The sequence below is a fragment of the Aethalodelphis obliquidens genome, unplaced genomic scaffold (assembly GCF_003676395.1).
Source record: "Aethalodelphis obliquidens isolate GAN/ISIS:26980383/991018 unplaced genomic scaffold, ASM367639v1 scaffold123, whole genome shotgun sequence".
In the NCBI taxonomy this organism is placed as follows: Eukaryota; Metazoa; Chordata; class Mammalia; order Artiodactyla; family Delphinidae; genus Aethalodelphis; species Aethalodelphis obliquidens.
In genome coordinates, this window is record NW_020838067.1 from 344361 (window position 1) to 357006 (window position 12646).

Consider the following 12646-nt stretch of genomic DNA (forward strand, 5'->3'; position numbering starts at 1 on the left):
GGGAGTGGGGGGTCAGGGTGGCTCAAGAGATGAGGCTGAGGAGACTTTGGGGGCAGCATGGACCCACCTGGCTGGGTCTGGGTGACCTATCCCCGCCCCCCTGCCCAGGGCCTCAGTACTCCCATCTATAAAATGGGCTGCTCGAGTTCCTCCTTACAGGGTCTCTGGGGAAGCGCAGTTAAAGGGGAGCAAAGTGGCTCCCAGCCTCTTCATCAAGCCAGAGGTCACATGGGCGGCCTGGTGCCCCCTGCATCCTGGGGTGAGGGGCTTCCTTCTCCTGCTCACCTCAAACCTCTGTGACACCTCTGGGCTGGGGTCGGGGTGAGCCACCTAGGCCTCCTCGGTGCTCACCAGGGTTCTGCCCAGTCACCCTGCTCTTCACACCGTCCCCTCCATGTCTGGACACAGCTGCCCAGACCTGGCCGCCTCCCCAGGCCCACGGGAGGGAGCCGCAGTCAGTCTTTCCGTCCCCCGACCAGTTCTGAGAGCTGGGGGGCCATGGGGGTGGTGCTCCTGCCTCCTGGGGAGGGGGTTCCCATGCCCTAGCTGAGCCGAGCATCCCCCCACATCGCGTGGGCTGTAGTCCTAGTGTCTGCGGTCATGACACTGGCCACCCACTCTTTCTTGGACAAATGTTTACCAGGACCTAGGGCCGGGCAGGGCACAGTGGCTCCTGGCCCCCAGAGCTCAGGCTCGGGTGTGGGGGGAGAGAGGGCCTGCACTTTGTTCCTTCTGACCTCCTCCCTCTCCTGCAGGGTAGGAGGGTGCCTCCCGTGCCCCCTTCCTAGCCTTTGCTCAGGCCGTTCCCCACCTGAGCCGAACCTGCCTCATGAATACCCTTGGCCATGACCCTCTCCCCCAGCAGGGCGGCCTCACTGCGTCCAGCCTGGCAGACCCTTCTGCAACCCTGCTTCCAGCGCCCCCAGGCGGGGAGGGGCCTTTCCTCTGCTTCCCAGAGCCCCTCTCTGTTCCTTCTGCACTCTCAGACTTTTCCCCATGGCCTGCTGCCAGCCATCAGAGCTGTGAGGGTGACCTGGACACGCAAGGGCTAATCAAGCCAGCCTACCCTGCTGGCTCTTCTGCCCCCAAGCCCTGAGCTGAAGCCCCTGACCCCAGGAGCCAGTGAGGCTGTGCTAATGGTGGGCCTGCGGCATCTCCGACTGTGTCCCGGCAGCGTAGCCCGAGTTGGAAGGGGGTGGAGCACGTGGCTTGTGGCAGGGGGATAGGGCTCCAGGGCCCAGGAGGGACTGGCAGGTGAGTCTCCAAAGCGGCAGAAGTTGCCACAAGGTGGGCCGGAGACCCCCGAAGCGGGCTCTGCTGCCCCTTTTCTAGTGGGTAGGTCTGGAGCAGCCCAACTGGTGCCCGTCAGGCCAATGCTGACCTAGTGGCCAGGGTCCTGGGGATGAGGAAGATGCCAGGGGAGGTGGGGCAGCTGCCTGGGGCACTGCTGCCCTTAGCGCCCTACCCTCGCCCCGGCCCCACTGACAGGCCCACTGTCCCCCCTGCGCGCCCACCCTTGGCTTCCCCTGTGGCTTACCTGGTGGGGTGACTGCTTCTGTGTGATGCCCTTGACCACGGATTCACTTGTGCCAGCGTCAATCTGGGCTGGGGACAGAACTCGCTGACAACCTGCCCTCCCAGCGTCTGTTTTAACATCAAAAACCCAGATCTGCAGTCTGTCCCCTCTGGCCCCACAGGCACACCCAGGGGGAGCCGTGACGCTGCTGCTTTAGCTCCCCAGCCCTGCTGGTCCACAGGGGCCTTGCTGGGAGGTGCTGCAGCCCGCCCTGCCCCAGCCCGTCCTGACCTCCATCCCCTTCCGGGTTCACAGGGTTGAGCATCTTTCCTGAGGTTGGCAATCAGGGGTGTTTCTCTCAGAGCCAGGCTGGGGCTCTGCCCACTTCCAGGGGACCCTGGGTGTGTGTGGGGGGCTTGTTCCCAGGGGGCCCGCCCCCCCTTCTGGGCTGGACTGCTGCCCTCCTTGTCCTCTGGGGCATATCCCGTCCCTTAGGGCCCCGCTTCCTGGCCGAGGTCCGAGCGTGATGTGGGGTAACAGGGACCTTCTCCCCCAACAGCCTTCCTGGAGGGGCTCCAGGGGGAAGGACCCAGGAGGCTCGGGTGGGGACGGCGGCTCTGTCCCCACTGTCCGTCCGCTGCCTTCTCGGGCACAGCAGCACCTGGGGACCCAGGCCGAGGGGACAACGGTCCACGATGGTCTCGGAGCCCCTGCAGTCGTGCAGTGTAGGGCCCCGTAGGCAGCCACCGTTTCTAACGAGACACCAGGATTTGGTCCCATGCAGAATAAATGCAGAAATGCCCAGTGACTCCTGGTGAGCCAACGTGCCAGGGCTGGGGGGGGTCGGTGAGGACAGGGTCTCTGAGGCCTCAGCAGCAGCTCCTCAGTGCAGGCGTCCGAGCTTGCCCCCGGCTGCCCTGTATCCGCCGCCCCCCCCGGAGCCCCGCAGGCCCCAGCCCGCCAGGTCTCTCAACGCCTGCTCCGTGGCGCCCCAGCGCCCGACTGGACCCCCGACTCCTTTCTGTCCTGGCCCTGGAATCACAGAAGGTGACGGGTCAGAGACGGGGCGCCCCCAGAGGGCAGTGTCTCAGACTCACTGGGCCAGATGCTCTGCCGTCAGCAGCTCGAACCACGTCTGCATCTCCAGGTCTGGCTTTTCTCTCTGGTGGCCTCACTCCCCGCTCCCCAGCCAGCGGGCAGCGCCTTCGCCCGTGGTTTCAGCCAGGGTCCCAAGGAGGCATCTCATTGGCCTAGATTGGATCACATGGTGCCCACCTCTGAGCCAATCGCTGTGGCAGAAAGGGATGCAATGCTCTGATTGGCCAGACCTGGTCACATGCCCAACCCAGCAGCTACGGGAGTGGGGAGCCTATCAGAACCACATGGAGGGAACAAGCAGGTTTGTGTCTGGAGGGGAATCAGGTGGGCGACCAAAAGGAGGGGGTGTGGCTGCTGGGAGCCCAATCAGTAGATGCTCACCACACTGCTGCCCACTCTCCCGAATTGCCGAAGGGTTCAGAGCTCTAAGGCACCTTCCGGACCTCCAGAGAGTAAAAGTCAGCTGGCAAAGCAGAAGGCTCCAGAGTAGGGACCGGTCGTCCCCTTTTGCAGAGGAAGACGCTGAGATCAGTAGAAACGAAGTGACTTGCTCAAGGCCACCCAACTAGGAAGTATGGGTGCCAGGATTTAAATCCATGTCTAAATCCCAACCCTTATGCTTTCTACTGTACAGGGCAGAGGTATTTGGGTTGGGCTTTGAAGGCTGCATAGGAGTTTACCAGGTGGGAAACAACGGAAGAGAATTGCAGGCAGAGGGAGTGGCACAGACAAGCATGGAGGAGTGAGATGGCCTGGTGTGCGAAGGGATGTGCTGCTCCCTCAAGGGTTCAGGAGAGGGAGCAGTGAAGTGGAGGCCAGGAAGGTACTGGAGGTTGGTGAGTGGCCTTGAATGACAGGCTAGGAATTGGGGTGATTGCCCCATGGCCAGGAAGGCGGCCATCAGTCTTTAAATAAATACTCGCAGACACTAGCTGAGGTACAGGGATTATAAGAAAACAAGACAGTGCCCTCCTTGCAGAGCTGACCTTCCAGAGGGGCAGCCAGACATCAGCCCACACAAATCAGATGATCTCAGCAGTAATGAGTGCTGTGAATAAATTAACGGGAGGCTGTTCATTGGAGAGGCCCTCTTTCTGGTGGGATATTTGAGCTGAGATCTGAATGAGAAGGATTGACCCTAAAGTGTAGAGGTTTCTCCTGAGGTGGGGACGCACCTAATGTGTCCACTGACCAGCAGGAGGGCAGTGTGGCTGGAGCTGAGTGAGTGAGTGAGCAGGGAAGGGTGGGGCTGCGCCTGGAGAGGCCCTGGAAGGAACTGGGACTTGCCATCAGCCAGCGAGAAGCCACGTGGGCTTTACCATCACACGGTGGTGGGGATAAACCCTGTGATTGTCCCGGGCAGAGGGGACGCAGCTGTACTGGGAGTGATCTGACCAAGCAGGGTTCCGTTCTGGGCGCTGTGGAGCTCAGTGTCGAGTCTGAATCTTAAATACGAGTGGAGAGGCGGCTACTTAAAAAAAAAAAAAAAAAAAAAAAAAGCGGCAGGATTGCTTTTTTCTTGTGAAGGGCTTGATCTCTGGAGGGAATATCCCTGCCCCGGGCCTGCAGGTCACGAGGGGACCGAATGGGCCAGACAGCGCTACTCCCGCCCATCTGTTCTTGCGACACTGGCCCAGCTAGAACTTATTAACCAGAAGCCGCGTCGTAACCTCTACTCCCCGGGCAGGGGGTCACCAAGCACAGCTTCCCCCACGGGTGCAGCCTCAGTGGCCCGGGCACGGCTGCGCCGGGCCTGTCCTTAGGGTGGGCGGGCCAAGGACGGTTTGTCGGTTTCTCTGTTTTCAGCTTCCCTGTGCGGCGTGCCACCCCCTGGCCTGCGGTGCTGTGAGGATGAGCGGGGTAGTGTGCAGGGCAGGGTGGGCCTCGAGGGCATGGCAGTAAAGGACGGTACTCACGCCGTGGCCTGGGGTCAGGCCAGCTTAAGGCCCTTACTTGCTGTGAGGCCTCAGCAGTTTTCTTTAAGTCTTTAAGCCTCAGTTTCCCCATCTGTCAAGTGGGGATAACAATAGTCCTACCCCCAGGAGTACGCGTGTCAGCGAGCAAAGCAAGGGCACGGTGCCAGGCTCTCGCCCACCCAGCACCTCCTGCCCGGCTCCCCGGCCTCCCTGCAGGCTCCTGTGCCGCCCAGGACACTCCAGCCCACGTGCAGCGGGCACTGGGCTGTCAGGCTGGGCCTCACGCTGGCCCACCGGGCCGGGACCCAGGCCTGCTCGTGAGTCTGGGGCTGCACGGCTCCCGGGCCTGGACCACGTGGGCGTGGGCCCTGGGCGCCCCAGATTGCGGGCAGCTCGCCCCCTCTGCTTCCCGCCCCTTCACACCCAGCTAGTTTGCTTTGAGCTCTTTCCAACATCCTGCTGTTGTGTTTCACCTCCTCCCAGCCTCCGTCCCTGTCCTCCTGAGTAGCCGCCTTTGTCTCCGTCACCTCTCAGTCCCTCTCCCCCTGCTTCCGCCACCCTCTCCCCCTTCTCTCTCTATAACCTATTTTTGTTTCCTTTTCCAAAGGAGAACCCGCCTGCGGTTTGCCTGTGGCTGCTCTGGGCTGGCCCAGGCCCCTCCCCGGCCGTGAGGCTGGGCCTGCCCATCTAACCCTCTGGCCCGTCTGCTCCACAGCGCCCTTGCAAGGAGGCCTGAGACCTGGACGCTGGTGGAGGGGCTGAGGGCAGAGGACACAGGCAGGAGGGCTTGGCGACGGGAGTGGGGGTAGCAGGATGCCTCCGTGTGGCCCTCTGGGAATGGCCCCTACCCTCGGAGCCCAGGCCTCCAGCTTCACGGAGTGGGGGCTGGACCCAGGGATCGCCAGTGCATTCCCCTTCGACCCCCCTCCATGGCCAGCCTGCCCACCCCGCCAGAGCGGCTCTCCTGCTCTGTGCAGTGGCAGGGGTGGAGCTGGGCGGGGCGCGGCGGAGCTGGGCGGGGCGCGGCGCGGCGGCCCAGCCCTGTAATCACTGGCCTCGGCTATTCTGGGCCTCTCGCCTTCCACCCACTGGCTCCCGGGGTCTGGGATGGGGCCTACTTTCCTGCAGGCTGTGGTCCGGCCAGGAAACGAGAGGCCCCACACAACGCTTGGTGTTTCCGGAAGGCTGCGTGCTTGAGTTATGGGGCTCTGGGGTGCAGGTGGCCTAGGTCTGCTCCTCTGCATGCCCCGCGGTGGGCACCAGCCTTTTCTCCATCCCCAGCCGTGACCCTGAGGGAAGCTCCTCCCCTCTCAGAGGCTCCACTATCCCCTCGGCAAAGTGGTGAGGCGGAGTCCCGCCCCCCAGGGCTGTGCGTGGTGCTGGGCTGCCGTGGTGTCCGCAGCTCCGGAGGCCTCCCTGCCAGCCGGCAGCCAGGAAACGGAGGTTCAAGTCTTGGGACCACCGACGACCCCCAAGACCCGGGCAGGCCCTGAGGGCCTCACCCCTCCACGTGCCCTGGTCACGGCAGAGCGTGCTCCTTGTTCTGGGGACACGGGAGTGGGGAGGGGCCCTGAGGCTGCCAGAGGCCTGGCAGGTGGCCTGGACAGCGGGCTTCAGGTACTCACAGAGGGCTCTGGAGGCCGGGGCACGGCCTGTCCGCCTGTCATTTACTGGTTCATCCAACCACCTCCACCAGACACTGCTCCGGCTCAGCGGTTCTCAACGTGCACTGCGCGCCATCAGCAGCAGCACGCCTGCGCTGTCAGAAACAGACTCACGGGCCCCGCTCCACACCTGCGAGGGCCAGCAGCTCTGAGTACGGGGCCAGGCCACCTGTGTTTCAACAGGCCCCGTGCACGCTTAAGCTGGAGAACCACTGCTTGTGGTCAGTCGGCCAACAGATCAGTGCATCAGATTTTCCAGGTCTGCTTGTTTGCCAAAGACTTATCTTAAGGAAAAGCCTTGAATCCTGGCAGCATTTTAAGACCCTTCATTTGGTTGAAAGCCAAGGATCTTGGAACCCTTCGTTTTTTTAATGAATATATTATTTTCTCACATGATCCTGAATTCTTAAAGACATGCCTCTTATGAATATCCCCTATTATTATGAATTCAATAATTTCTCAGTATCCATTGAATGTAGTTAAATTTGTAAACCAGACTTACACATGTTCTTGCATATATTACTTTTTACCGTCAATACTATTTAGTTTTATTGAGATAATACTCTCATTCTAGAAAATTCACTTTTTTAAAGTGTACAGTGGTTTTTAGCATATTCAAAAGCTGTGCACTGTCACAGCTGTACAAACCCAGAACGTTAGCCACTAGCCCTGCCCCCCCATGTTCCCAGTGCCTGCCTGCCTGCCCCTCCCCCCATCCCACCCAGAGCCCCTGGAAACCACTCATCTACTTCCTGCCTCTATGCGTTTGCCTGTCCTGGGCGTTTTGTACAGACAGAGTCAAACAACGTGGCTAGCGCCTTCCCTGAGGCTTGTTTCGCTCAGTGTCAGGTTGCAAGGTGCATCCACACGGTAGCAGGTGTCAGCGCTTCACTCCTTTTTATGGCCATTAAGTGTGTTAGCTGTGGGGTTTTCCCAGACGGCCTTTATCAGTTTGACGAGGTTCCCTCCGATTCCTAGTTTGTTTAGTGTTTTCATCATGAAACGGTACTGACTTTTGTGCAGTGTTTTTTCTGCATCTCTTGATGACCATGTAGGGTTTTTTCTTTATTCTATTAACATGGTGTATTACCTTGATTGATATTTTTATGTTGAACCAACCTCGCATTTCTGGAGTAAATCTCGATCGGTCATGGCGTATAACCCTTTTCACATGTTCACGGATCTAGTTCGCTAGTACTTCCTTGAAGACTTTGCATCTATATTCATGAGAGATATTGGTTAATAGTTTTCTTTCTTTGGTGACATCTTTGGTTTTGGTATCAGGGTAATACTGGGTTCATATAACGAATTGAGACGTGCTCTCTCCTGTTTTGTTTGCTTGTTTGTTTGTTGAAGAGTTTGGTAGAGATTAGTGTTACTTTTTCTTTAAATATTTGGTAAAATTCACCAGTGAAGCAATCTGATCCTGGGCTTTTCTGGAAATTTTTAAAAATTACTAATTCAATCTCTTTACTTGTTATATGTCTGTTGAGGTTTTCTATTTCTTCTTGAGTCAGTTTCAGAAAGTTGTGTCTTTCTAGATTGTCAGTTTCATAGGTTAAATCTGCCGTTGTACAGGTGTTTATACCGTATTCTTCAACCCTTTCTTATTTCTGTAAGGTTCACTACTAATGTCTCCTCTTTCATTCCCATTGTTAGTAATTTGCGTCTTCATTTTTTCTTGGTCAGTCTAGCCAGAGACTTGCCAATTTGGGTGATTTTTTAAAGACTGCATTATACTTTATTAGTTTATTAATAACTATAATCATATTTAAGAAAAACATGTGTTTGGTAGTTTTGGGAAGACTGAGGAATGCCGCGATGAGACAGAGAGCATCCCTGCCCTCGGAGGCTGCCAGTCTGGGCGAGAGCAAAACCTGCATTTACCATGAGGCGACACACACGCCAGCAGGGGACGTACAGGCCACTGTAGGTGTCCCCTGCGGGTCACCTGAGCTGGTCACCTGCTCACCACCAGAGCCGGCAGCTTGGCTGTACCATGTCCGCTGCTGCCTAGCCCTTCCTGTCTGCCTGTGCCCGGGTCCAGGGGAGGCTGGACCCAGCCAGCCTGCTGAGCCCTAACTCTCAGGGCTCCATGCACGTGGCTGGCAGAGGTGGGGCGTGAGATGAAGGCAGATGGAGGTGGCAGAGGCTGGGGGTTCAGGGCATTCCCGGAGAGCAGGACGTGGGGGCAGGAGTGACACCAAGCACCCTGCCCTGGCGGACGACGGGCCCTGTCAGTGCCCCCAGAGGCAGGCGGGACACAGGCGGGAAACTGAGTCCCAGAGGTGGAGCCAACGTGCCGAGGTGAGTTGGCCAAGCCCCCAGGAACACGGCCAGTCTGTCTGGTGCAGCAGTGAACGCCCCTCTCCTTACACCCCCAGCGTTTGAAAACAGGGCCGTGGGCTCCAGCTGGCTTGGCGGCAAGAGGAGGAGTCCCCTGCAGATGCTCTACGACCTGGACCAGGTAGGCGGACAGACGCCCCGTCCCTCCCTCCGCCTCCAGCCACGGGAAACCCCGAGCTCCCACGTGGACCTGCTGCCGTGGGGCTGCAGCCACAGCTAGCCTCTGTCTGGGAGGGAATGCTGGGCTGCGGCAGGGCAAATCGTGGGGCAGGCTGAGACCTGGGGTCTCCAGCTGTGGACTGAGGCCACGCTCTCTGCAGCACTGTTCCACGTGGCGGACAGAACGACCAGCGGGCTGTGCACCACCCACGGCAACAGGCGGCAGCCAAGGGACCCCCGATCTCCGTCCTGCTGTGACGGAGGGAGACAGGCAGGCACCCCCTCACCAACGGGGGGACCTGCAGGGACCACACACTGTGCCCACTGGGAGCACACGTCCGGCTCACACACACCCCAGCAGGCACACTCAGCACTACCGAGTGCCTGCGGGTCACCTGGGTCCCTGCCCTCGAGGCGCCGACGGTCCCGCGGGGGCAGGATGGCATCTGATGGCTTCCCGCACCAGCCTGCACTGACTTGTGTCCAGGCTGCCCTGAGCTCTGGCGGGAGGGTGCAGTGTAGATGGAGACCGACCCTCTCTGAGAAAGGGACACGGGGCCTGCAGAAGGACGGCGGCACCAAGTACGTGGTGGTGGCCGAGGGCCATAGCGGGGCAAGGGCAATAGGGAGCCGGGGAGAAGGACCACACTGGGCTGGGGAAGGCAGCTGCTCACCGAAGCCCTGAGGGCTGAGCCCACGGCACCCAGGCCCTCGGGGGGCAGGTGGGAGGCCTTGGTTCAGCGAGGGTGACAGGCTTGCCCTGGGCCACATGGCGAGCGGAGGGCAGGCCAGCCTCTCAGCAGGCTTCTGAGGGAACAAGAAGCCTTGGTGGGGCTGGCTTGGCCCCCTCGCAGCCTGAGGGCCCAGTGGCCGTTACGTGTCAAGGCATCCTGCAGCTGGACAGACAACAGCAGAGAAATGGTCTGACCAACAAGTGCTGACCGTGCACCGGGCACTCGAGTTCTGGGAGTCCACGCAGGCCTCACGGCAATCCTGTGCGACGGGGCGTCATTATCCCCGTTTGCCTACGGCACTGTCCCTTGGCACAGGAAGGCCAAGGACCCTGAGAAGGGCACAGAGCTCGTAAGGACTAGACCCTGGCGGAGGGTCAGCTAGGCCGGCAGGGATGAGGGCTGTGGCTGTAGGACTCCGTCCCGAACCGGTGGGCACAGCCCCGGCTTCTGAATCCTGAGGGACCCGAGGTGGAGTCCCAGCGTCTCTCCTTGACAGCTGCAGGCAACCCACTTCCTCTGAGGCTGTTTTCTCTTCTGTAAAATGGAGAAAGCAGTGCCTGTCTTGGTATTCATGGGGCTGCAAGCGACAGAAAAGCTAGCTGAGGCCAATCTAAGCCATCGGGACACGCACTGCTTACGTCTCAAGATGCTCAGAGACCAGCAGCCCCGGGTACGGCACAGGTCTCATCGCCATCCTCCGGACGTTACTACTGCGTAAGCTACTGGTCTTACACCCCACCCCGGTTTTAGGGAACGGTGAGCAGATACTCAGTTTGCCCCGGCGCTTGGCGCTCTGACGTCAGACTTCTTTACCAGGCTGCCTCTGACGTCGCACGTCCGTTTTCCGGCTCTCGGGGTCCAGAGTGCCGTGCACGCGATCAGTCACATCCTGCACGTGCCTCAGGCCGGGTAGATTCATTTCCCCCCATCCAGGCCCCCTGACTGCCACGCGGCCCTGACCCCCCCCCGTCCTGTCCCCCGCAGGGCCCGCGCTCCGCGCTGGCCGAGGTGCACCGGCAGCGGCGCGACCTGCTGCGCCGCGCCTGCAGCCACCACACGCGCCGGCAGCGCCTGCTGCGGCCGGAGGACCTGCGGCACGTGCTGGTGGACGACGCGCACGGCCTGCTCTACTGCTACGTGCCCAAGGTGGCCTGCACCAACTGGAAGCGCGTGCTGCTGGCGCTGAGCGGCCGCGGCCCAGGAGACCCGCGCGCCATCCCCGCGCACGAGGCGCACGCGCCCGGCCGCCTGCCCTCGCTGGCCGACTTCAGTCCGGCCGAGGTCAACCGGCGCCTGCGCGCCTACCTGGCCTTCCTGTTTGTGCGCGAGCCCTTCGAGCGCCTGGCCTCGGCCTACCGCAACAAGCTGCAGCGGCCCTGGGGCGCCACCTTCCAGCGCCGCTTCGGCACCGGCATCGTGCGCCGTCTGCGGCCGCGCCCGGGCCCCGACGCGCTGGTCCGCGGCCACGACGTGCGCTTCGCCGAGTTCCTGGCCTACCTGCTGGACCCGCGCACGCGCCGCGACGGGCCCTTCAACGAGCACTGGGAGCGCGCCCACGCGCTCTGCCACCCGTGCCGCCTGCGCTACGACGTCGTGGGCAAGTTCGAGACGCTGGCGGAGGACGCGGCCTTCGTGCTGAGCCTGGTGGGCGCGCCCGGCCTGCGCTTCCCCGAGCCGCCGTCCAGGGACCAGGCTGCCGCGCGCGACCGTGCCGCGCGCCTCTTCCGCGACATCAGCCCTTTCTACCAGCAGCGCCTCTACGGCCTCTACAGGATGGACTTCCTGCTCTTCAACTACTCCGCTCCCTCCTACCTGCGGCTGCGCTAGCCCTGCGGGCGGGGGGATGGGGCGCGGAGACTGCGCAGGCTGCGGGGCCCTGACTCCGCCCGGAGAGTCGCCGCCCCCGCGCTCTCTCACCCTCGGCCCGCCCACCCCGCCCAACCGCAGCCCCGGTGCAGCCCCGGTGCAGCCCACCTCCCCGCGGGGGGTGGCTGGACCCCTGGGTGCCTGCCGCCTGCTTCCTCGAAGCGCCCCAGCCGGCGGGTGCTTCCCCAGGACCCCTGAGTGGCTGAGGATGGGATAATAGGTTTTTAGGTTGCGAGCGCCTGTTTTTTTTTTTTTTTTTTTTTTTTTTTTTTTGCGGTACGCCGGCCTCTCCCTGTTGTGGCCTCTCCCGTTGCGGAGCACAGGCTCCGGACGCGCAGGCTCAGCGGCCATGGCTCACGGGCCCAGCCCCTCCGCGGCATGTGGGATCTTCCCGGACCGGGGCACGAACCCGCGTCCCCTGCATCAGCAGGCGGACTCCCAACCACTGCGCCACCAGGGAAGCCCATGAGCGCCTGTTTTTTGTCCACTCTGCCCCGGAACCTATCCGTGGCGCAAGATTAGAACGCTGGCTCGGCGCAGCCTGTGGCCCATCCCGGGGTCCTCCCCACCTCACCTGCCCTGGTGAGGACAGCCCTGGACAAGGAGAGAAGGCCGCCCCCCCTCCTGGGCCGGACCCAGGGCAGGACCAGCCTTGTCGCCAGCTCCGCCCAGGTGGCGATCGGGAGCTGCCGGCCACCTGGGCGTCCCGAGCCGGGAGCTCCGAGGGCCCTTTTCCGGCCCCACCCTTGGTCTCTGTCCTGCTCGGTCTTCCTGAGCCCACAGAGCCCAGGTTGCAACGTCGTGGCAGACTTTATACGGCCTTGGTGAGCTGGGGAGCTCACGTTTTTGAAGTAAATGTGTTTTGTTACTTTCTGACACTTCAGAGTTTCTGTGTCTCATTTTGCCATTTGTTCTGGGGGCATGAGGTTGTCTGATCTTGAGCCTGGGTCACCTTCACAGCAGCCCACAGGTGCCAGAGGTTATGTGGGGAGCGGGATAGGGAGGGGGTACACCATGGGGAGCCTGCTGCATTCTGGCTCAAGGGGCGACAACGACACTTGGGGGAAACCTATCCTTTTACTCTGCCTGGGTCAAGGCTTAAAGCTGAACCAGCTCAGCCACGCCCTGCGCGTCGGGCTGTCTCCTGCCCTGGGTTTTGTGGGGTGTGTGTGTGCTGGGCTGCTTGGCAATGAGGATCCCCCCCCTCAGAAGCTACACACACACTGTTACATCATGCCGTCGATGCCCCGATGACACACAGCTTTGTTCCAAGCTCGCTCAGCACCCACGCAGCCTGTGATGCGACCTGTTTGCTGAGTTACCTCCATCCAGAAGCCACACCCCAGG

The 12646-nt window shown here is 61.2% G+C and overlaps 1 protein-coding gene across 1 annotated transcript; it reads left to right on the top strand.

The window, feature by feature from the left end:
- The first annotated feature begins 8015 nt into the window (after window positions 1-8015).
- Window positions 8016-11624, top strand: CHST13 (carbohydrate sulfotransferase 13). The gene is made up of 4 exons (XM_027098460.1): window positions 8016-8123; window positions 8212-8308; window positions 8549-8661; window positions 10418-11624. Exons 1-4 carry the CDS (start codon window positions 8016-8018, stop codon window positions 11258-11260), a joined length of 1161 nt encoding a protein of 386 aa, XP_026954261.1. The 3' UTR covers window positions 11261-11624.
- The last annotated feature ends 1022 nt before the right edge of the window (window positions 11625-12646 follow it).